This window comes from Triticum aestivum, chromosome 3B (genome assembly GCF_018294505.1).
Source record: "Triticum aestivum cultivar Chinese Spring chromosome 3B, IWGSC CS RefSeq v2.1, whole genome shotgun sequence".
NCBI lineage: Eukaryota > Viridiplantae > Streptophyta > Magnoliopsida > Poales > Poaceae > Triticum > Triticum aestivum.
The window spans coordinates 24,960,786-24,983,279 of record NC_057801.1 but is presented as its reverse complement, the minus strand read 5'-3'; the positions used below and the strand labels follow the sequence as shown (position 1 = coordinate 24,983,279).

The 22,494-nt window shown below is 44.5% G+C and overlaps 3 protein-coding genes across 4 annotated transcripts; 1 reads left to right on the top strand and 2 right to left on the bottom strand.

Moving 5' to 3' along the window:
- Positions 1 to 171: 171 nt before the first annotated feature.
- Positions 172 to 3,660, top strand: LOC123068344 (protein MAO HUZI 4, chloroplastic). Of its 2 annotated transcripts, none has more exons than XM_044490920.1 (7): positions 172 to 326; positions 498 to 654; positions 733 to 916; positions 1,041 to 1,141; positions 1,248 to 1,376; positions 1,519 to 1,607; positions 1,700 to 2,145. In XM_044490920.1, exons 1-7 carry the CDS (start codon positions 241 to 243, stop codon positions 1,836 to 1,838), a joined length of 885 nt encoding a protein of 294 aa, XP_044346855.1. In that variant the 5' UTR covers positions 172 to 240; the 3' UTR covers positions 1,839 to 2,145. The 2 variants fall into 2 exon arrangements, with proteins under 2 accessions (XP_044346855.1, XP_044346854.1); XM_044490919.1 differs by lacking the exon at positions 172 to 326 and adding an exon at positions 2,829 to 3,660 and having other exon boundaries at positions 381 to 654; positions 1,700 to 1,805.
- LOC123068345 (endonuclease 2) lies at positions 2,146 to 5,870 on the bottom strand. The gene is made up of 8 exons (XM_044490921.1): positions 5,617 to 5,870; positions 5,322 to 5,493; positions 3,398 to 3,505; positions 3,163 to 3,302; positions 2,969 to 3,061; positions 2,817 to 2,884; positions 2,635 to 2,708; positions 2,146 to 2,536 (listed from the first exon to the last, which is right to left on the bottom strand). Exons 1-8 carry the CDS (start codon positions 5,728 to 5,730, stop codon positions 2,406 to 2,408), a joined length of 900 nt encoding a protein of 299 aa, XP_044346856.1. The 5' UTR covers positions 5,731 to 5,870; the 3' UTR covers positions 2,146 to 2,405.
- A 6,419-nt stretch (positions 5,871 to 12,289) lies between these two features.
- LOC123068347 (endonuclease 2) lies at positions 12,290 to 16,022 on the bottom strand. The gene is made up of 8 exons (XM_044490922.1): positions 15,771 to 16,022; positions 15,483 to 15,654; positions 13,574 to 13,678; positions 13,353 to 13,492; positions 13,152 to 13,244; positions 12,994 to 13,061; positions 12,810 to 12,883; positions 12,290 to 12,642 (listed from the first exon to the last, which is right to left on the bottom strand). The coding sequence occupies exons 1-8, from the start codon at positions 15,882 to 15,884 to the stop codon at positions 12,512 to 12,514; spliced, it is 897 nt and encodes a 298-aa protein (XP_044346857.1). The 5' UTR covers positions 15,885 to 16,022; the 3' UTR covers positions 12,290 to 12,511.
- Between the last annotated feature and the right edge of the window lie 6,472 nt (positions 16,023 to 22,494).

Here is a 22,494-nt window from a genome sequence, read left to right as displayed (position 1 = left end):
CTGTTGATTTAATCGTTTTGTGTTTTATCCACATTCACTTTGTATGCTGTTGATTTAATCGTTTTACGTTTCACTCTCTGGTGTTCTTCTCTTGTTTTTTTTTTGTTTTTTTTTTTGCAGGGAGATGAGCTTCTGTTGATTTATTTGACGGCGGTGTGTTGGTCTGTTGCTGAGGTAACTAACCATGGGATTGCATAGTCCTCTGCTTCCTCCAGAGCCGCCTGAGGTGAGTACTTGGTAATGGCGGCCACGTGTCGGCGAGGAGGCGGCCGTCCCAGTCAAGGCTCGGCACATGGGCGACATGGCTACAGTTGCCGGCGACTGAGGTGAGAAGGTACTACTATAATGGGTGGTGAACCTGGACGGAAGGTGGTGCTGGTGGCCACCGCCCCCCTCCCACTCCGGCGGGACCCGCCACCCCACCGACCTGCCGTTCCCAAGATGGTAAGGCAAACGAAATCAGTGGAGTGGTCACTCAATCCTTCCTACCATACCAGATACCACATCACAGCCCGGCGCCTTGCCACTAGTACAAAGGCGCTCCGCTCCCCGTCTCCCCTTCCCGGAACACGGCGACTCCACCACCACCACGACTACCGGCTGGAAATGGCGGCCTCCTCCCCCTCCGCCCTCGCGCTCTCCACCACCACGCGGGTAAGCCATCAGCTTCGCTACCATCCTCATGCCTTTGTTGACTTCTTTCTGCTGACTTCTCGCTTGCTGCTGCTCCAGGTAGCTGGCTCGTCCGTGCTGCTTGCTGTGAGGCGGACGCCGGCGACGCGCGTGGCCGCCGTTCCCTCCGCCCAGCTCCGCGCGTGCTCCTGGGGGGCGCCGCTCCATCTCCGGCCGGAGCTCGCCGCGGCCCCTGCCCCGTGCGCCGCCCGCTGCAGGGCGCCTCTGCTCCGGCCTCGCGCATGTACGCACTCGCCACTCTCGCCATACTCTCTTTTCTTTTCACCAAGACTTGACAGTTACAGCAGCGCCCGGTCGACGGCCTCGCAACGCCATGATTTGACTGAATTATTGCTTCCCACGTACAGGGCTGTCGACGTCCCAGATTGCCAGCTCCGCCTTCACCCTGGGCACCGTCGCCGTCCTCCCCTTCTACACGCTCATGATCGCCGCCCCCAACGCCAACATCGTAAGCCCACCGCCCCCCCTCATTCCTCTTTCTCTTCTCCTCCGCAGGCCGCGCCATTGACAGGAAAAAAACACTCACCTGCTTATCCTCGTGCCTTTCGGCGCAGACTAAGCGCGCCGTGGAGAGCACCGCCCCCTACGTCGCCCTCGGCCTCCTCTACGCCTACCTGCTCTACCTCTCCTGGACCCCCGACACCATCCGCGCCATGTTCGCCAGCAAGTACTGGCTCCCGGAGGTCACCACTCCTCACGTTCTCTCAATGTTGAATACTTGCAGCAACACCAAGATTCAGTACCAGCATTGTGCATTGTCTGAATGTTCTTGCGCCTTAGCGAAAAGTATAAATAACATGTATGGTCCTTCAATCTTGTGCGTAGTTGCCTGGCATTGTGAGGATGTTTGCGAGCGAGATGACCGTCGCCTCCGCCTGGATCCACCTCCTAGCCGTCGACCTCTTCGCCGCAAGGTCAGTCGGCCATTTTTCGTTCATTTTTAGGTGTATGCGATTGTGAGGAGGTAGACACTCATGTTTGTGTTTTTTCCTTGATGGTGATGCAGGCAAGTGTACCAAGATGGCATCAAGAACAACATCGAGACCAGGCATTCGGTTTCGCTCTGCCTGCTCTTCTGCCCCATCGGGATCGCCGCTCACGCGCTCACTAAGGTACTGGCGGGTTCCACAGGTCGATCACACTGACTGACGACCGATTGCGTGTAGGCAGGCTCCCATTGTTTAGATGGCTCAGATAGTGTGATTCAGATATATATGAATAAGATTGATTTGGTGCACCATTTGTTCCATATAGACATCACATTGATTATTTTCACCCAATCTATTGGAATTGGCTCGAGAAACTGAATCTACTCGCCATCATGGGTTCATAGAAAGGCTAGAACTGCTGATTTGATTTGTACTATCTGAGTCCTGTTATGAAGAAATGTACAAGTAATTTATATAGGATCTCGGATCAGCAATGACACAAATGTGAAGGAATCAAAGAAGATGAGGGAAACTAAAACATCGCTTTAAACTGCACTTGTGGATTTGTTTATTGTTCAAGCAAATAGACTAATAAGAGGGTTTGTATTGCAACTTTACAACTAATGAATTTCTGAAAGCCGTGCCAAGGTTGCGTGACTCTTTATATTACATAATGGTAAACCTATTGAAGTGGAAATTGATCAAACGGCGTGGCAGTGGCAGCTACAATACCGATTTTTGTCCAGCCCGTACATATACACCTTTTGTACAAGTATAGCTATTCTACTGCACGTATAACGGCATAGTATCAGCTTCTTTCTTGTCAAATATACGGTTGAGTATCAGCGCCAGTCTGACGCCGGCCTGCGCCAATCTCTTCTCCACAACCGGGTAGCGGGTGAAGTAATAATCATCTGCACTTCATAGGAGTTGCCAACCATTACCATTAGGCAAAATGCATACTACTACTGTGTTGGTTTTTAGAAGTACTGCTGTGAACATTGGCACTGACCTCCTAGGGTGATGTTCTGCACCACATCTTTGTAGGCGTAGTTGCACGACAGACTTATGCTCTCGATCGCGTAGCTGCAAGGCGTGGGTTCGATACCATATCATGTCAAATCTTGTGATCAAATTAGTTGCATGAGTCATGAACTGGCAAAAAAAGTGCAAGTGTTTGGTTATGAATCATACTCGTTTGCGCAGGTCGCCTTCTTGTTGGCGCAATTCTCCCAGTGAGCGACATCGTCAGACCATCCCTCCTGCAGTTCACAGCAAGCATTAGAGGAAACAAGGAAGATAATGGCAGTATTTTGAAGTGTTTGAGAGTCTTGTGGTGCACTGACGGTGAGGTTCATCTGGAGGGCGGCCACCATGGTGTCGAGGCTCTTGTTGTAGAAGTCCTTCATCACCGTGTCGATGATGCTAACATCCCACACCTGTTGGAAAAACTTTAGTTCAGACTAGAAAAACATGACAATGAAAAGAGAATGTTTGATGGAAAGGGGGCAGAAGAGAAGAGAGCAGGTGGTACACGTACGTGGTGGAGGTTGGCCTTCCTGCGGTACCAGTGCACCGTGATGGTGTTGCCGCCCTCGTCCTCCTCGTAGCCCACGTGCAGCGGCTGGTGGACGTCGCCCACGAAATGCGCCAGGAACATCAGGCTCTCCGTCAGGTTGTCTGCGTCGCGTACACAGGCATGGATGTTATTCAGAACTCTTTTGCTATGTTGTGTTTTGACAGAGGCATATGGCTCCTGACAGCGTGGCACTTACACGACGAACTCTTGGGGGAGTCCCCGTAGGTGTAGAGCTGGTCCGTGTAGTTGTTGATGGCCCCGACGACGCACATCCCCTGCTCCCCGCGAGAGTTGTGGCAATCCCCTGAAATTCACACGGCCACATCCACATGAGCTCATGTAATATATCCAGATTGTGCATCAATTTTGACGACCGCATGTAATATATCCAGTAGTGGTGCGTCTCACGTGGCAACACCCCATTAATAATAGGATAACAGCATGTGGTCACATCCATTCCGTCATCCTCCATGTGACCATGTGACTGTGATCGCCGGCGTCCGTCCGTCCGTCCGTCGCGCTCGCTCGCGGGCAAGGCCACATGCGCCGCGAAAGAGAACAAGCACAGCGATATTCTCTTGTCGCCCGATCAGATCACGAGTCGGCCTCGCCTGCCCACCACGTGCAGTTATTCAAGTGATGCGAGGGTGAGGATCGCTGTAGGCAATATAGCTCTGGCGAAAACGATCTGTTCGGCGGAGCCATGTGTTGATGTGTGGATGGAATCGTGCTGGGGGGATGCGTGCAGCAAGCAAACTAGTTAAAAGCTCAGAGAGTGGGAGACTCCTTCGTCTTGACTCAACCTCTCTCCCTCTCCAGCAAGCAACGTCGCCGGCCGGTCGGTCCCCTCTCCAACTCAGATAGGCATGTGCAGTGCAAGCAAAGGATCTGCCGATACCCCCCTCATGCATATAGCCATTCTTATCTCAAAATAAATAAATAGATCATTTCTTCTTATATTGTACTAAAAATGTTTATATTCTTCTTATATTGTAAAACAAAAACGTTTGTTTTTCTCCCCTTTTAGCTAATTCCCCCGTCGGCCGGTTGTCTTTCTTTTCCCCTTCCGTACGACGAGCCGGCGGGCCCATGGATTTGCCTTCCCTCTGCATGTTGCTCCGACGGTTGGTGGCGGGGAGGAGAATCCCGTGCCTTAACTCTTGCTAGTAGATAGGTTAGGATTTCAGTCCTAGGGACGATGCCTAGATGGACGGCGACGACGACGCTTATTCTTCAAGAGTCTTTCGGACTTCAATCCTCATCCAATTCGTCTGTTGGGACGGACTAGACGGAGCTTCTTCGAGTCAGTTTTCCGGACTTCGATACTCTTTTAGTTTGTCTGCCGAGACGGATTAGACACAGCTCCGTTGTAGATTCCAGCCAGCTCCTCGGGGCGATGCGATTAGGGTTTCTTTTCATGCGTACGCTACAACGAGATTTGGTGTCAGGTTCTTTATATCGGTTCATGGGTTCATCGACGACGACTTCTACTCTAGTGCGCTGGCCTTAGGAGCAAGTGCACAAAAACTTCCCGACCGTCATCCACAAGGTCAGAGTGGTGACAACGAAGTGTCGGTGACTCGTTCTGATGGTTGTAGTGGTTGTTCGGTGGTCTAAGGACCTTGATATAATTTTATCATGTTTGGGGTGCTTTGTACTTCTTGTGAACTTTATAATATGTTTGAATCTTTTCGAGAAAGGCTGAACTTCGGACAATACTAGTGCATTTTCATGGTGTGTCCGTTTTGCCGTTTTGCTAATTCTACATGTCAATGTTCTTTTTCTGTAAATCTCAGCCCTCTAAAACTGCACATTTGTTAGACTTACACTAAGCTATTAATACGATTTCAACAATTCTATGCGAACAAGGGTAGGCAAAATAGTTGACTTACAATAAATAATTCTAGACAATTGTTCAATAGCAAAATCACTGGTTTTATAGGGGCATGTGTATATGTGTTATCATGAAATAGAAAAAAATATATCATTTTCTTGCTGGTTTAACATGCAGTACTGTAACTACTACAGTAATGGCGCTAACTAAGCTCTGTTAGGGTTGCATCAGAAACCATAATTGATTGAACCAGAAAGGCAGGAAAGAGGAGGGGGGATAAACTGACGGGAGAAGTTGAAGCTGCAGATGTTGGGGGTGTTGGCGTAGTGGAGCGGGCTGGCCCAGTGGTAGCGGAAGCGCATGGTGTCCGCCCAGGGGCACATCGTCGACAGCTCCCCGCCGGCCGACTCCGGCAGCAGGTCCTGCACCGCCGCCGCCGCCTCCTCCGTCAGGTACCTCTGCAGCGCACGCAACGCAAACGCGCACCACAATTCAGCACGCACATTCCTTCCCCACGAGCTAGCAGCCCCCAGCTCGATCCGACGGAATTACTATCTTCTTGGGAAGGGGGCGTACAGTACCTCAGCGATCTTGCAGACCATGATGTGGCCCTCCTTGCCCCAGGCGTCGGCGGAGGCGGCCAGCAGCGCGACGAGGAGCAGGAGCAGCAGCGGATGCGGGCGCGGTGCCGCCATCTCCCCTGTCCCTCTGCTCTGCTCTGCTCCGCCTCCTTGCCCTCCTCTGCTTCTTGCGGCTTTGGCGGAGGAAGGGGGAAGGGGAGCTGGGTCCTCTGCCTCTTTCTTTTTTTCTGCTGCGGGATGGGGAGGTTGCTTCGGGTTTGGGCTTCCTTTATGTACTCCGGGTCTCGCAGGCCGCGACGTAACGTATAATTTGGTGGCACGATGGTCTAACAGGGCCGGGCTCATCGTGGCCTAGAGCAACTCTAAACAGAGAGAGTCCACATGCTGCTGCATTATTTATTTGAAGGCTTACTCAAAAAAAAATTTATTTGAAGGCTGGCGACGAGATGTGCAAACTCAGAGTTGCAATATCTCAATCTCCATTTTTCTCAATAAATAAATAAATAAATAAAATCTCAATCTCCATAATCTTTTTCTTTGCTTTTGTTCAAATACTTCGGTTGCCTTTAAGGTCAGGCGTTTTTATCACACAATTCAAAAAGCAAGCATGCGCATAACTTAAAACAAGTTGCATAAACAAAAAACATCTAACCGGCGACATGCACAAATCACATGTTGCCCGCGGGTGCATCGGCCCCGCCTTCAACATGTGCACCGCCCCCTCATTGGCTATCTGTTCAATTGTGGCTCGATGCTCCCTAATTTCAAGCCTATGCGCCTCCATCTTCTTATGAATTCGTCTTCTCTCTTGCATAGCATCCCACGTCGCCCTCCTCTTTTGAGATCTTATCCTCCTCCATCTCCACCTTTTATTGCGTACTCTTCTCCGCGTGCTCATTCCTTGTCCTCACCGAGTCACTGGTATTATTTTTCATTGCACGTTTGCCAACATCTTTTCACGGTCACCTCACATTCAATCGAACAAACTCAATACAAAGGTAAAGGATGGCTTCTTACCTCATCGAGACATTTCTGGTCCGACGTAGGACTCGGAAGGTGTCGAGTTTCGCCCACTGTCGGAATGAAGGAAGGAAGGGCAACGCCGAGACCTGTCTTCTTCCTTCCTTTTCATTGAAGGCCGCTGCGGCACAAGCAAGGGGAGGCTGGCACCTACATGCAGTGGCATAGGGTTTTTCACCTTTGCGCCCGACTCGCGACTGGCAGGGGTGAACGAGATACTGGCCTAGGCAGTGGCGGGAGGCCGCCGGAGGTGCAACACTTGTTGAAGTCTTGGGATCCAACTCCAAACCAATGGACTAGGACATGGGGGTCGAGGCAGCGTCCATGACGTCGTCAACATGTACTCGGGACGTCCGGAAGCGGTTGCAGACGATGCTACAACTAAGGAGGAGGCAACAACGTGAAACGTTGGGGAGCCCCAATTTCGCACATAGGTCGGCGAATAGCCACCAACACGCACCCCTTGCACCTCGGCACATTTTGGGCCGGCCTATGTGGGGCTGGGCGCTCCTATTTTTCATCTTCTTTCATTATTTCCATTTTGTTTCTTTTGTTTTTTTTTACATTTGAGAACTGTTCATGAATCTCAAATTCAACAAATGATCGGCATTTGAAAAAAGATCTTAATTTAAAAAATTGTTCCCAAATTCAAAATATGTTCATGAATTCAGAAAATGTTCATGAATGTTTAAAAAATGCTCACAAATTGAAAAAATGTTCACAAATCTAATTTCCTCCCATTTTAATAAAAAAGTTCATAATTTGAAAAATGTTCGTCAAATCAATGTTTTCATTAATTTTAAAAATTCTTCCCAAATTTCAAAAAAATTCACAATTTCAAAAAATGTTTGCAAAGTTGTAAAAAAAAGATTGCAAATTCAAAAAATATTCACAATCTCCAATATTCTCACAATTTGAGAAAATGTTCATGAATTCATTTTTTCTATGATTTAAAAAAATCTTCATTATTACTAATAAAATGTTCACTAATTTTAAAGATGTTCGAAAATGAAAAAGAAAAGGAAAAAGCAAAAATAAAGTTAAAATAACAAAAAATAGTAAGAATAAAATAAGAAGAAAATAAAAAAGCAAACTTGAAAATAGGAAAAAAGACGGCCTGAAAGGTTCTAGAACCTTCGCAAACCGGAAGAGAGAGCGTGCGCTACGGGTTGAAAAGGAACCACCATTCTATTTATCAGATAGGTTGGAGAAAAGCGACGTAACACAAGCATGACGCATCAATTGGCCTGGCCCATTCCCATTTTTCCACCTCACCTGTTTTCCTTCCTGACTCAAACAAAATAAAAACTGTTTCCCTTCCTTTTTCAATGCATTCTCTCTCTTTTTTCTAAAGTTTTTTTGATTTTCCTTTTTCCTGTTCGTTGAAATTTGGGAATAAATTTTGAAAATTCGTGATCAATTTTTGAAAGTCAGACATGCTTTTAAAACCATAATTGTTTGTGAATTCATGAATAGTTTCTGAATTGTGAACATTTTTTTTGAAATTTATTATTTTTAGTTGTTTTTTAAATTCATAAACATTTTTTAATCAACGAACATTTCTTGAATTTGTGATCATTCTTGAATTGAAGAACTTCTTTTAGAAATTGTGAGCAATTATTGCGAACAATTTTTGAATTTGTGAACATTTTTTAATTCATGATTTTTTTGAATTAATAAACATTTTAAAATCATGAAAAATTTATGAAATCCCTTTTTTTAAAATTATCTGAAATTTGAAATAATTTTCAAATTCGTGAACATTTCTCAGGTACTAGTGGGTTAGGCGGGTCACGGATAAACAGTGACGCACAAATGTAAAGGAACAAAAGAAGTTGAGAGAAAATAAAACGTGGCTTTGAACTTCACTTGTGGATTCATTATTATTGTTCAAGCAAACAATCTATTATAGATGGTTGAATTATATTACAACGTTACAAGAATTGAATTTCGGAATGCTGTGCCAAGGTTTTGTGACTCTTATTAAAGAATGGCAAACTTATTGAAGCGGTAATTGATCAAAAACTGGTGTGGCAACTTTTTTGAACACAGTACAGACGCAAGCGCTCATATTCATGCACATACACTCACCCCTATGAACGCACTGCAGCTACAATTATAAACCTTACTGCCCATATGTATACACTTCATGTACGAGTATATAGATCTTTTACTGTACATATAACGGCATGGTGTCTCCTTTCTTCTTTTCGAATATACGGTTGAGTATGAGCGCTAGCCTGACGCCGACATGTGCTTGTCTCTTCTCTACAACTGTGTAGTGGGTGAAGTAATAATCATCTGTATTTGAGAAGAGTTGGGCAACCATTAGCGATGTACTCTAGCCAGGCAGAATTCACAAGCACCGTTGTGAATGTAGGCACATAATTACTAGGGGTGATGGATGGTGGATCATGGTGAAGGAGACTAGGGTGATCACGAGGGTCTTGTAGTTGCCGGCGGGGAAGAGCCGCCGAAGGTGCAGAACTCAGGGTGATCGGATCGCCTAGAGGAAGGAACCTTGTCGTTGTTAGGGGAAACCCCTATCTAGCGACGAGACTCATGGGCATCACCTCGTTAACACACACAACATGTGTTAAATAGAAAACCCTCATGATTACGTCCTCACTCTTGCCCGCGCAAATCATCAACTGAATTATCATCTAGCTCATGAGCACATAGATGGAATTTAAAAACAAGGTAAATTTGATATAAGTCACGACAAATTTTTGATTTTGAGAAATGACATTACTATTTTCATAAATTGAAACATGCCAGTGTAACTATTACATATTTAGAAATGTGCCATTCCATGTCATTTTAGAACATTAGCCATCACACCCCTAAAAAAGAACATTGACTATCACGCACATGTATTTGAGCTCGTATTTGTGTAGGGATGGTAATGCCCACACTCCACACTTATTTGCTTCATTTGTCACCTATCTCCCTCGTAATAGCTACTCTCTGCCACCTCCTCTGCCGCCCAATGACGATGGCCTCCCCTTTTGCTGTCCTCCTCCATATCTGTTGCTTATGCCTGTCATCGCCTCCTGAGTTGCCACCCGCAAATCCCCATGTAACCCTGACCCAGCCAATAACCGGAAAGCAACATGGAGGCGACCACCATCGCCAAGCCTTGTACTCTACCTCACCCGGTGGCTATCTTTTCTGCTCATTCCCATGATGTCTATGGTATCAGTTCAACTAGGAATTAGCAAACCAACAAACATTTACCAAAATATCTTTGAGACTTGGAAGCTCTACAAGCATGTACAAAGATATTTAGATATATTGAAACAAACAAACATGACACAATAGATAAGTGTCACAACTTATTTCATGGAGAAATGTGATTATGTTTACCTTCGGTTGCTTTGGTTAGATTTAGAGACAAACCTAGTCTAGCTATTGATTTTCTTAATTGTGGCAAGATAAAACTCAAGTAGCATACTTTTCATGGAACACAATTGTATTTCAGGTTGGAATTGTTTAACACAAGATAATGTATTTAATATTGGGCAACATAAGTGGTCAATTATGCCGGTGAGTTTAAACAAGATAAATTGTATGTTAGTGGGCATATCACTAGAAAATAACATATATTTAGTGTGAAAGTGAGTAATAGGAGGTAAAAATGCTTAGCATAAATAGGGAAGCAACGCGTGAGCGACCTCATGAATCTGATGTGCAATTTCATGGAGGGCCAGTGTATGCTTTCTCCGTCATTAGGCTAACTCCCCTGATGTACCTATAGGCATCATCTAGATTAGAACCAATGCAACACTCTATCATGGCACAAGCGATAACATGTTGTGTTGATAGATTATTGATCGTATAAGCTGCCTTGATAGACTTCACTCCCACAACTACCCAGCAAGAACCGCATCTGCCATTGTAGCATGGATGGACAACTTAAGGGAAAGGAAATGCAATGCACCAATCATCAGAATCAGAAAGTTCTCCATCAAAAAGGATATCCACATGCTCAATTCTTTTGGACATACAATAACAAATGACAGCTGTCGCTCCACCGAATGCACATACCACAATAATATAGCGCAAAGTGCCACCACCGCCAGGTTTGCCAGGTGTCTGCTTGTCTTGGCAAGCACATGCCTGAAACCACTCACTCTGTAATACATGTAACCCCGTGTTGATGACACACCTGCTAAACCTCACATAACCACTCTCCTCCCACCATGACCCCCATGTATTCATCAGTTTTTAGTAGTTCATGCCATCGCTATCAGTGCCATAGCTAATAACCAGCCGTGCAAATTGAGTTTTATGAATGGATACATGTTATATAATATTTATACAATATCCCCACCAACACAAGCTATGTTGCTTAGATATTTCCTCAATTGCAATGTTTTATTGAGATTTTACTTGAAGGTATTTTTGTGCGCCAAAGATGTTACTTGGAGTTGATGCTTACTATGTTCAATTTGCTCTGTCCTAGTGTGTGCGAGTGTGCTGTGTTTGGTGTGTTGGGTAGTCCTCTCCAAGATTGTCTAGAGCAATGATTGCATAAACTAAGTGAGCGCAAATCATGAAGAATCAAATAAAATTAAGGGAACTCCAAATACACAGAGATGTCACTTATAGCAATTCCATTAATACACATGCACATGATGCAAAATATAGCACAAAGTTCTTCATTTCCATGGAAACTAGTGATATAAGAGTCCGGCTGCAACCCGCGCTCCACAACGAGTGAAGAGCTCCTGAAACAGTGAACATTTTTAGAAATTTAAAAATACCTTTTTGAAATTCATATTTTTTTTGCATTGGTAAACTTATTTTGATTCATGGAGACTTCTTGAATTCATGGACATTCTTGAATTGAAGAACTTCTTTTAGAATTCGTGAGCAATTATTGTGAACAATTTTTGAATTTGTGAACATTTTTTTAAATTCATAATCATTCTAAAACATGAAAAGTTTACGAAATCCCGAATATTTTTCAAATTGTTGAACATTTTTTGAAATTTGGAATAATTTTCAGTTTCATGAAGATTTCTCAGGTACTGGTGTGTTAGGCTGGTCACTCGCACTGATTATCGGTTATGTGTATGCACCCGTGGTTTAGATGGCTTAGATAGTCTGATTTAGATATATGAATACAATTAATTTGGTGCACCATTTGTTACATATAGATTTCACATTGATTATTTCCACCCATTCTATTGGAATTGGCGCAGGAAACTGGATGTACTCGCCACCATGGATCATAGAAGGCTAGATCAGCTGATTTGTACGTCCTGTTGCAAAGAAATGTACAACTAATTTAAATCAGGTCACAGATAAACAGCGGCACACAAATGTAACTGAATGGAAGAAGTTGAGAGAAAATAAAACGTGGCTTTGAACTTCACTTGTGGATTGGCTATTATTCTTCAAGCAAATAGTCTATTATAGACGGTTGAATTATACTCCCTCCGTTCCTAAATATAAGGTGTATTAGTTTTTCAAAAAGTCAACTGTTGTCTATGTTTGACCAACTTTACAGCAAAATATATAAAGATTTATAATACTAAATATATAAAATGTAAAAATATAGTTCATGATGAATCTAGTGATAATAATTTGGTATTCTAGATATTGATATTTTTATCTATAAACTTGGTCAAACTTAGAGAAGTTTGACTTTTTGGAAAAATAATACACCTTATATTGAGGAACGGAGGGAGTATTACAACTTTACAAGAATTGAATTTCTGAATGCTGTGCCAAGGCTTTGTGACTCTTATTACAGAATGGCAAACTTATTGAAGCGGTAATTGATGAAAAACTGGCGTGGCAACGGCAGCTACAATTATAGACCTTGCAGCCCGTATGTATACACTTTATGCACAAGTATATAGCTCTTTTACTGTACGTATAACGGCATGGTGTCTGCTTTCTTCTTGTCGAATATACGGTTGAGTATGAGCGCCAGCCTGACGCCGGCCTGTGCTAGTCTCTTCTCCACGACCGGGTAGCGGGTGAAGTAATAATCATCTGCATTTGAGAAGAGTTGGGCAACCATTAGCGCTGTACCAGGCAGAATTCACGAGCACTGCTGTGAATGTAGACACATAATCTTGTTTCAAAAGAAGAAGAAGAAGAATGTAGACACACAATCTTGTTTCAAAAAAAGAAGAAGAAGAATGTAGACACATAATTACCTCCTAGGGTAATGTTCTGCACCACATCCTTGTAGGCGTAGTTGCACGACAGGTGTATGCTCTCGATCGCGTAGCTGCACGTACAGCGGATTCGATGTCATACCGTGTCAGACCTTGTGATGAAAATTAGTTGCGCAAGACAATGAAATGAAGAAATCTGCAAGTGTTGGGATATGAGTCTTACTCGTTTGCGCAGGTCGCCTTTTTGTTGGCGCAGTTCTCCCAGTGACCGACATCGTCGGACCATCCCTCCTACAATTCATATCATTAGAACACAAGATATCAAGCATGTGTTGTGAAGTCGGTAAGAAAAGAAGAAGAGGTAGCGGAACGGTTACTCACGGTGAGGTTCGTCTGGAGGGCGGCCACCATGGTGTCGAGGCTCTTGTTGTAGAAGTCCTTCATCACCGTGTCGATGATGCTCACGTCCCACACCTGCCAACACACGTAAGAAACACTCCGAGAAGTTCAGTCCAGACCAAAACCATACCAACTCTGATGAAGACGAGTCCTGTGTGGCAGGGAGTAGAGGGATATACGTACGTGGTGGAGGTTGGCCTTCCTGCGGTACCAGCGCACCATGATAGTGTTGCCGCCCTCGTCCTCCTCGTAGCCGACGTGCAGCGGCTGGTGCACGTCGCCCACGAAGTGCGCCAGGAACATCAGGCTCTCCGTCAGGTTATCTGGGTTGCGAATACAGGGTAATCAGTGTGCCTGTTTTGAGAGTGTACTGGAGGGATGAAGCCGATGGCAATGGCACTTACATGAGCTCTTGGGGGAGTCCCCGTAGGTGTAGAGCTGGTCCGTGTAGTTGTTGATGGCCCCGACGACGCACATCCCCCGCTGCCCGCGAGAGTTGTGGCAGTCCCCTGAAATTTACCCAGCCACATGAAATCACGCTTGCTTGATGCTCTCCTACCACACTGTCTAAATATCTTGTAGTTTTTTTAATTTCATTCCCTGGTCCAGTCAGTCGTCGCGACATCAGATTAACTGTTCATTTTGACGACCACATCCACATGTAACATATGTGTGCGCCTCAGGTTGCAACACATGCAATAATAGGATAGTATGTGGACACATTCACCATCATCCATGTGATTGTCACTGTGATCGCGATCGCTGGCGTCGTGGCCGCGGGCAAGGCCACATGCGCGCGGGGAAGATATACAGTACAACGACATCTTGTCGTCGCCAGATAAGATCAGATAGCAGCAGGACCGGCCTCATTTGCCCACGTGCAGCTATTCAAGTGATATGAGGATGAGGAAAACGATCTGTTCGGCGGAGCGATGTGTGTATGTGTGGATAGAATCGCGCGCGCTCGTGTGTGTGTGTGTGTGTGTGTGTGTGTGTGTGTGTGTGTGTGGATAGAATCGCGCGCGCGTGTGTCTCTCTGTGTGTGTGTGTGGGAGGGAGATGCGTGAAGCAAGCAAACTAATTAATCTCACCCACTCCAACAAGCAACATCGCCGGTCGGTCGGTCCCGGATCGTGAGCTAGCATATGGGGTCGGCATGCATGTGCAAGCAAAGGATCTGCCGATGCCTCCCTCATACGTATAGCCAATCTTATCTCAAAAAAATCATTTCTTCTTATATTGTACCCCCTCGGTTCATAAATATAATATATTTTGAAATTTAATATAAACTACATACTCCCTCCGTTCGAAAATACTTGTGGTAGAAATGGATACAAATGGGTGTATCTAAAACTAAAATACATCTACATACATGAATGAATGAGAAAATACGCTAAACGTGTCTATGTACATCTGATTCAGAAAATAGTTATTAGAACATCTCATATCTGTGAACGAACGGAGGGAGTACTACTAAAATTGTTTATATTCTTTTATGTTGTATAAAAACGCGTATATTTTTCCTTTGCTCTTAGGTACCCCCACCCCCTTTTGGTTGCACATTCTTTCGTACTCACTCCGTCACAAAACAAGTGTCTCAATCTTAGTATAACTTTGCATTAAAATTAATACAAAGTCGAGACACTTATTTTAGGACGGAAGGAGTATTTCTCAACAATATTAGTGCATTTTCTCTGTTTATTATTTGTTTTTCCGTTTTGCTAATTCTGTGTCGATGTTTTTACCCTTGTAAATCTCGACCCTCTAAAACCGCACAATTGCTGGGCTAGCTTTGCAAGTTTAATGATAACACAACATGCCTCCTTTACCAAAAAAATAAAATAAAACAAACATTTACTATGATGTTGCTGCACCTTTTTTCTTGCGAGATGATGTTACTGCACTTCTAGTCTGCCCGTTAGTAGTATATATGAAGTTATAGGTTATGATAAAGAATGGTCGGATGTTGATCAAAAGACTTACAAAGTAGGACCGCGAGATTGAAAAATCAAGCAAGTTATAAAGACAATTTCAATTTTTCCATGCGAAAATGGGCAGGCACATACATAATTGACTTGCAACAAATAATTATAGACATTTGTTCAATAGCAAAACCGTTGGTTTCATGGGGACATGTGTATTTTTTTATTGAACATTACATGTGTTGTCAGAAAATAAAAAAAACATTTTCTTGTTTGTTTTTGCGAGGGAAAAACATGTTCTTGCTGGTTTGACATGGAGTATATATATACTACTAATGGCGCGTAAATAAACTATGTTCGTTTTACACTAGGAGAAAGAAAGAGAACTGACGTGAGAACTTGAAGTTGCAGACATTGGGCGTGTTGGCGTAGTGGAGCGGGCTCGCCCAGTGGTAGCGGAAGCGCATGGTGTCCGCCCACGGGCACATCGTCGACAGCTCCCCGCCGGCCGACTCCGGCAGCAGGTCCTGCACCGCCGCCGCCGCCTCCTCCGACAGGTACCTCTGTACGTAACGAACGACTCAATTCAGCACGCACGCACGCACATTCCTTCCTTCATCCCCACAGTAGCTCCCCACCCACGAGCTAGCCAACCGAGGAGGAGGAGGAGGTACAGTACCTCGGCGATCTTGCAGACCATGATGTGGCCCTCCTTGCCCCAGGCGTCGGTGGAGGCGGCCAGCAGCGCGACGAGGAGCAGGAGCAGCAGCGGCTGCGAGCGCGGTGCCGCCATCTCACCTACCGCTCTGCTCTGCTCCGCCTACTCTGCTGCTTGCGGCTTTTTCCTTTCTGCCGCTCGTCCTTCGGGCTTGGGCTGCCTTTATGTAATCGCAGGCCGCGACGTAACGTCGTGGGGGTCTCTCTCTCTTTTGCGTAGATTTGGGCCCTGGACCGGACACCAAAGGACAAAATCCACATCAATTATACACGATGTAAAGATAAGGGATAGGCGAAAAATGTGGCTGGCTGCACAAGGTGACAGCTGAACCAGACTAATGGTTTCCTTTCCCTCCTCAATCTTCTCTCGAGACGAATGGATAAGGCTACAAAGGTGAGGGGATGAGGTTGAAGACGAGGTTGGGCCTGCCCCCCAACGCCTCCCTCCACCGTGCCAGCTCTTGCTTCCTTGCCAAGAGCATCTCCACCCGCGCCTCCAACAGAACCTCCAGGGCGAGTTTTTTCGCGCCGACACCCAAAAAACCCCCAGTCGCGCACCCAGAACATAGAAATCCGCCGGCTCGGCCCATTTTTTGACCTGGTGATCCCAGGTCGAACCCAGTGCACTGGGGGGACGGGGGCGCTTGGGAGTTCCGGCGGAAGGAAAAACCGTGCCTGGGCCACCACTGTCAGGTGAAAAAGCATCTTGCACGTCTAGATTCGCCCCCCCCCCCTCCGCACGCACACGCCTTCCACCGTCGTGCCGATCCCGGCGCCGTCTACCTACCCACCGCCACTAGAAAGGTCATTCCCCCGCCAAAAAGAGAGGGTTCACCGTGGCACCCTCCACCCCGCTACTGGGCGAGCTTTTTGGCACTCCGGCCACGCATGGAGGGATTACTGGCGGCTGCGTGCATACCACGTCCGCCAGGTGTTCGACGATTTGTCTACTCGGTGATGGACTCGGACGACGAGGAGGCGTTCGCGGTGCTGCTGGAGGAGGAAGCCGATGCCGACGCCTAGGACGAAGAGCATCTCATGGTCCTCGCCGCTCTAGCCGACCTGTTCGCGAGCAATGCAAAGCCGCGGCGAGGTGGCTCAGCACCGGGCTGGCTGAAGGCAAAGCAGAGGCATCGACTAGAAGACTATTGCTTGCTGTACGGCGACTACTTCGCCGACGCTCCACTGCACGTCGAGAAAGTATTTCAGCGCCGTTATCGGATGAGCCGAAAGCTCTTCCTCAGGATTGTGAATTCCATCCGTGAGTTCGATAGCTACTTCAAGTGCAAGAAGGATTGCACTGGCACACTTGGATTCACCTCACTCCAGAAGTGCACGACATCTATGAGGATGCTTGCATACAAATCTCCCGGTGATTCACTAGAAGACTATGGACGCATGGCCGAGTCCACGATCATTGAGTGTTTGTACAAATTCTGTAGGGTAGTGGTGGTAGTGTTTGGACCTCAATACTTGCGATCACCCAATGCTGAAGACACTGCTCGGATCCTAGCACAGAATGTAGCAAGAGGATTTCCTCGGATGCTTGGAAGCATCGACTGCATGCATTGGAAATGGAAAAACTGCCCATTTGCTTGGCAGGGGATGTACAAAGGCGCCAAAGGTGGCTGCAGTGTGGTACTTGAGGCAGTGGCCACACTAGACCTTTGGATTTGGCACTCGTTCTTTGGTATGCAAGGAACTCACAATGACATTAACGTACTGCAGTGCTCCCATGTCTTTGCCAAGCTTGTTGAAGGTCATGCTCCTCTGGTGAACTTCGAGGTTAATGGGCGCCACTACAACAAAGGATACTACCTAACAGACGACATGTATCCGAGATGGTCCACATTTGTGAAGACTATCTCAAACCCTGTGCCAGGAGGCAAGAACTCCTACTTTGCCAAGTGTTAGGAGGCTTGCGGGAAGGATGTCGAGCGGGCATTTGGTGCACTCCAATCTCGATTTGCTCTTGTCCGGTACCCCGCTCAAACCTGGTCGAAAGATCAAATGTGGAAGGTCATGATTTGCTGTGTCATCTTGCATAATATGATCATTGAGAGCGAGTCGGAAGAGCAAGTGTTTGACACTGAACCATATTACAGGCATGGTCCTCTTGCCCAAGTTGATCACCAGCTATCGGCAACCTGGACTGCCTTCCTCAATATGCGTCAGGAGATCCGAGACCCACAGGTGCATCAACAACTGCAGGACGATCTGGTGGAGCACCTATGGAGGCTCAAGGGCAAAGCCTAGCTCGACGTGTGATGAAATATGTTTTCATTTGTTTAACTATTTGATTTGTATTGATTTGTTGAACTATTTGATTTGTATTGATTTTTTGTGATGAACAATGTGATAGCTTATGTTGAATTTGTGCCGAAGCAAACCGAATATGGGTCGAAATTGATCCAATTTGCGTCGAAAGTGGCTGATTTGCGCCGACAATGGGCCAAAATCGGCGCCTGGGGGCGATGGAGGGAGGGGTTGGGAAATTGACCGCCCCCATGCCAATTTTTATGCCGGCGCGCCCCCAGGCGGCGCTATTTCAAGCCCCTGGGGCCCCAAACGAGTGAGATGCTCTGACAGACGACGCCGACGACCTTCACTCTGGCCTACGCCTCCTCCTCGGTTGGGCCTCGAGCTCCAGCCTCATCCATGGCCGTCAGCCCCTTCGACCACCGACAACCACCACCACTTCGTCCCTAGACAACTCTGTTCACCGCAACAACAAAAAAGGCAACATCATCCATGATGCAAAACTTTTCTTCGGCAATATAACCTATGTTATAGGGTGAAGACAAAAATAATGATTCTACAACATCGCCTCACCTCAGTTGAGGCCTCAGTTGCAAAGGTTTCTACAACATTATCTCTGCCCCAAAAGTTTTTGTGACATAATATTTGTTGCAAACCTCATCAGCTGAATCTAACTGCTATTTCGTTACCCGGCCGATCTTTTTAAAAGACCGGTCGGCTGACACGCAACACGACCCTAATACAAAGATGCAAGATAATCCGATGGCTAATTTTTTTCATGAGAATCGTGATATATGAATGTTGAAGCTCATAGCATGGTTAAACCTATGACTACTTTATCTTTTGGTTGTCATGTTTGGTTGGGTGATAGAGCAATCCCTTCCGCGTAACCCCTCCCTAAAACCCAAACGATTAAGTGATTACTACACGCAGTGGTAGAACCAGCATGCAACCAACGGGTGTATGAAGTCACCTAAAAACCACAGTTTTACTTGAATTTCTGCTAATTTATACAACATACATCACTATTCTATAAATATGCATCTTGTGCAGATATTTAGGGTCATTGTGAAAAATTGGTGTAGAGTTGTACCCAGTACCCCTATGGGCTCCGCCCATGATCATGGGCCTCTTTGATGCAACTACAAGAAACCTATAAATTCATGACGGATTTCTCACAAACTCTATTTGAGGCAAATCCTATTTGGCGCTGCACGCGCCCGTTAATGTGTATTCTGCAAACGGGCGCCTGCAACTACGGACCTCAAGTTTCAAGCTAAGCGCCGATAACCACCACGCCAACATGCCCTGTATGATATATAACATCTTCTTCCGCCTTTTCTTATTTCTTCTTTCTTTTTCTTTTTTTTCTTATTCATGGTTTGATGATTTCTTTAAAACTCGTGAACTTTTCTTCAAATCGATGAAATTTTTTCTTAAAATTGATGAATTTTTTATTCAATTCAATGAACTTTTTTAAAATTTTGGATTTATTTGAAAATCCATGAACTTTTTCAATTTCGATGAAATTTTTTCAAATTCGGTGAACTCTTTTGAAATTTGATGACCTTTTATTAAAAAATGGATGAACTTTTTTGAAACCGATGAACTTTTTTCAAATTCGATGATTTTCTTTTCAATTTGGATACCTTTTCCAAATTCGGTGACCTTTTTTCAAATCGATGAACTTTTTCATTTTATAGATGAACTTTTTTTGAAAATCGATGAACACTTTTGAATTCGTGAACTTTGTTTTTAATACATGAACTTTCTCGATTTGATGAACTTTTTTCCTTTTGAAAACAAAATATTAAATTTTCTGAATGTTCGTGAACATTTTTTGAAATAACTTCCAGACTTTGCTACAACGCGGCTACATGTTGCTCTTAAGTATTTTTCACGCTTCTCATACAATGGTGCTATCTTAACAGTGCCACGTAGGATAAATGATGAGGTGGAGGAGAGAGAATTCATAAAAAAAGGCTTGTCTTATCTTATTTTAGAGAAGACAAAAGATGATCTCTTAGCACAATATGTCTCACCATGTTTTTAGGATTAGCTAGTTATTGAAAACAAGACTAAGAAAAGACCCATTGTAGACATATTTTCTTGTCATCTCTAAATTACATGCAACACTTAAGATAAGACTATCTTATCAATCATTATACATGCCCTCAGTAGTAGCAGGTTCCTCAATTGGTTAACGTAACGGACGAGTTCGAATCCTCGTAACAATATTTTTTCGGGGTTTTCTTTCCGCGATAACAGGATTCGCTCGCACTACTCGTTGGTGGGCCGGCCCGGTAGTGTTGGCTCGTGGGCGCCAGGAAGCTTCCCTGGCGCCTGAAGCGCTGAGTAGGAGGGTCCCCTATTTGATGCTTCCAGCGTTAATCGTTCATGGAGCACTTGCAGCTCCATCATTCATGACGTGCTGGCCCATCTAAGAGTTGTTTGAGGTTCGTTTTTCAGAATTCCTCCCGGTATTAGGAAGCTTTCAAAAGCTTCCCAACTGGTTTCCTATTGTTCTTTTTTTTTGGTGTCCATTCGGTTTTATATTTTGTATTTTTTCCTTTTTCTTCTTTTTTGTTCTTTAGTTCATGATCTTTTTCCAAATTTGTGACTTGTTGTTCAAACTAGTGAACTGTTTCAAACTTATGAATCTTTTATTTTTAAATTCATGAACTTTCCTCGATTTAGGATTTTTAAAGTTCATGCTTTTTTTCAAACTTGTGAATTTTTTCAAATTCATGAACTGTTTATTTTTAAATACGTGAATTCCTTCATTCATGAATTATTTCTCAAATTCTTGCAATTTTTATTGTTTTGACATTCTTTTTAAATTCCATAATTTTTTGCGTTTCTGATCATTTTTTTCCAAATTCATGAACTTTTTGTATTTGCCATTTTTTTTTCAAAATTCCTGAACTTTTTGTGTATCTGTGAATTTTTAGAAATTTGTGAACAATTTTGTATTTTGCAAACTTTTTTAAATTCCTGAACTTTTTTCTGTACTCGTGAGTTTTTTCCAAAATTTTGAAAAGTCAGTGGTTCAAACGGTCAGTGGTCAATGGTCAAATGGTCAACCAACGACAAGTTTTTCTTGGAAAACTGTCGAACAATCTAGCAACAATCAAGTGAGTGAGCCTGCAACCGATCGAGCAAAGCATGCGGTCGTTCTAAATGAACCAGCTCAACAAACCTAGCGCGTGAGCGCGGGCTGACAATACCGGCACATAACGCGCTGATTAGGTGTCTGGATTTCTTGTGACATTCTAAAAAATCGTCACATATTGGCCTAAATCCGTGACGATTTGAGAAATCTCTCGCGGATCAAAACTGGGCTCACGAGGCCTAGGTGGGTGATGCTTGTATGACAAAGTCAGGGAACTGTCATAAGGGTTTTGGGGGATTATAACTCTAAGGGCCTCTTTGTTTTGTAGGATTGCTAAAACACAAAATAAGAAAAAAAAACAAGGTTGCAATGACATGTCCAATGGCGAGTGTTAGGATTCGAATAGACCCCATAAGGGGTCTTTTCCTTTGCCAACGCAAAGGCTAGTAGACTACTTGAACATGCATCACATGCTACCTATATATACAACTAGATGACCCGTTGCGCCGAGGACGCAAAAAGCATCGGCCAACCAAGTATTCGAACCATGTGCATGTGACAATTTATCATGGTAGATCAAAAGGAAGTAACGATATCACTTCATAGTAGCATACATTAGTTTCATAAAGCAAGTTGTAGTAGGATCAGTCTAAAAACATAAAGAAAATCGATATATTGTATAGTATATACCACCGAGAATTCAAGAAATAAGTGTTTTAGCCCACAATTCACCACTGATCTATAGCCATAACAATGGACTGAAGCTAAATATAGGAACAACTCCTGCAGTTCCTATTCAAGCAACAGAAACATGTCCGCGTCGGTGGAGAAATGCATATCTACATTCATGATGGAGAAATCCAATAGGAGAACCATGTGCATGTGACAATTTAATAGATATACTTTTATCTCATTATATGGTATCATGGTAGATCAAAAGGAAGTAACGATATCGCTTGATAATAGCATACATTGGTTTCATAAAGCAAGTTGTAGTAGGATCAGTCTAAAGACATAAAGAAAATCGATATATTATACAATATATACCACCGAGAATTCAAGAAATAAGTGTTTTAGCCCACAATTCACTGCTGATCTATAGCCATAACAATGGACTGAAGCTAAATATAGGAACAACTCCTGCAGTTCCTATTCAAGCAACAAAAACACGTCTGCGTCGGTGGAGAAATGCATATCTACATTCATGATGGAGAATCCAATAGGAGTATTCAGCTGGGGATTTTGGCGTTGGTGGAGCGAAGCATATCAAAGCCACAAGTAGTTGTTCTCTAAGCAGAGATATTCACCTGGGCAT

Coding starts and splice junctions, on each gene's coding strand:
- LOC123068344 (XM_044490920.1), top strand. CDS start 241: ATGGCGGCCACGTGTCGGCGAGGAGGCGGCCGTCCCAGTCAAGGCTCG. Junction 327..497: donor TACAGTTGCCGGCGACTGAG/GTGAGAAGGTAC, acceptor CTACCATACCAG/ATACCACATCACAGCCCGGC. Junction 917..1,040: donor TCTGCTCCGGCCTCGCGCAT/GTACGCACTCGC, acceptor TCCCACGTACAG/GGCTGTCGACGTCCCAGATT.
- LOC123068345 (XM_044490921.1), bottom strand. CDS start 5,730: ATGGCGGCACCGCGCCCGCATCCGCTGCTGCTCCTGCTCCTCGTCGCG. Junction 3,506..5,321: donor CTGCAGCTTCAACTTCTCCC/GTCAGTTTATCC, acceptor TGTGAATTTCAG/GGGATTGCCACAACTCTCGC. Junction 2,537..2,634: donor GCAGAACATCACCCTAGGAG/GTCAGTGCCAAT, acceptor TATGAAGTGCAG/ATGATTATTACTTCACCCGC.
- LOC123068347 (XM_044490922.1), bottom strand. CDS start 15,884: ATGGCGGCACCGCGCTCGCAGCCGCTGCTGCTCCTGCTCCTCGTCGCG. Junction 13,493..13,573: donor GGACTCCCCCAAGAGCTCAT/GTAAGTGCCATT, acceptor TTCGCAACCCAG/ATAACCTGACGGAGAGCCTG. Junction 12,643..12,809: donor GCAGAACATTACCCTAGGAG/GTAATTATGTGT, acceptor TCTCAAATGCAG/ATGATTATTACTTCACCCGC.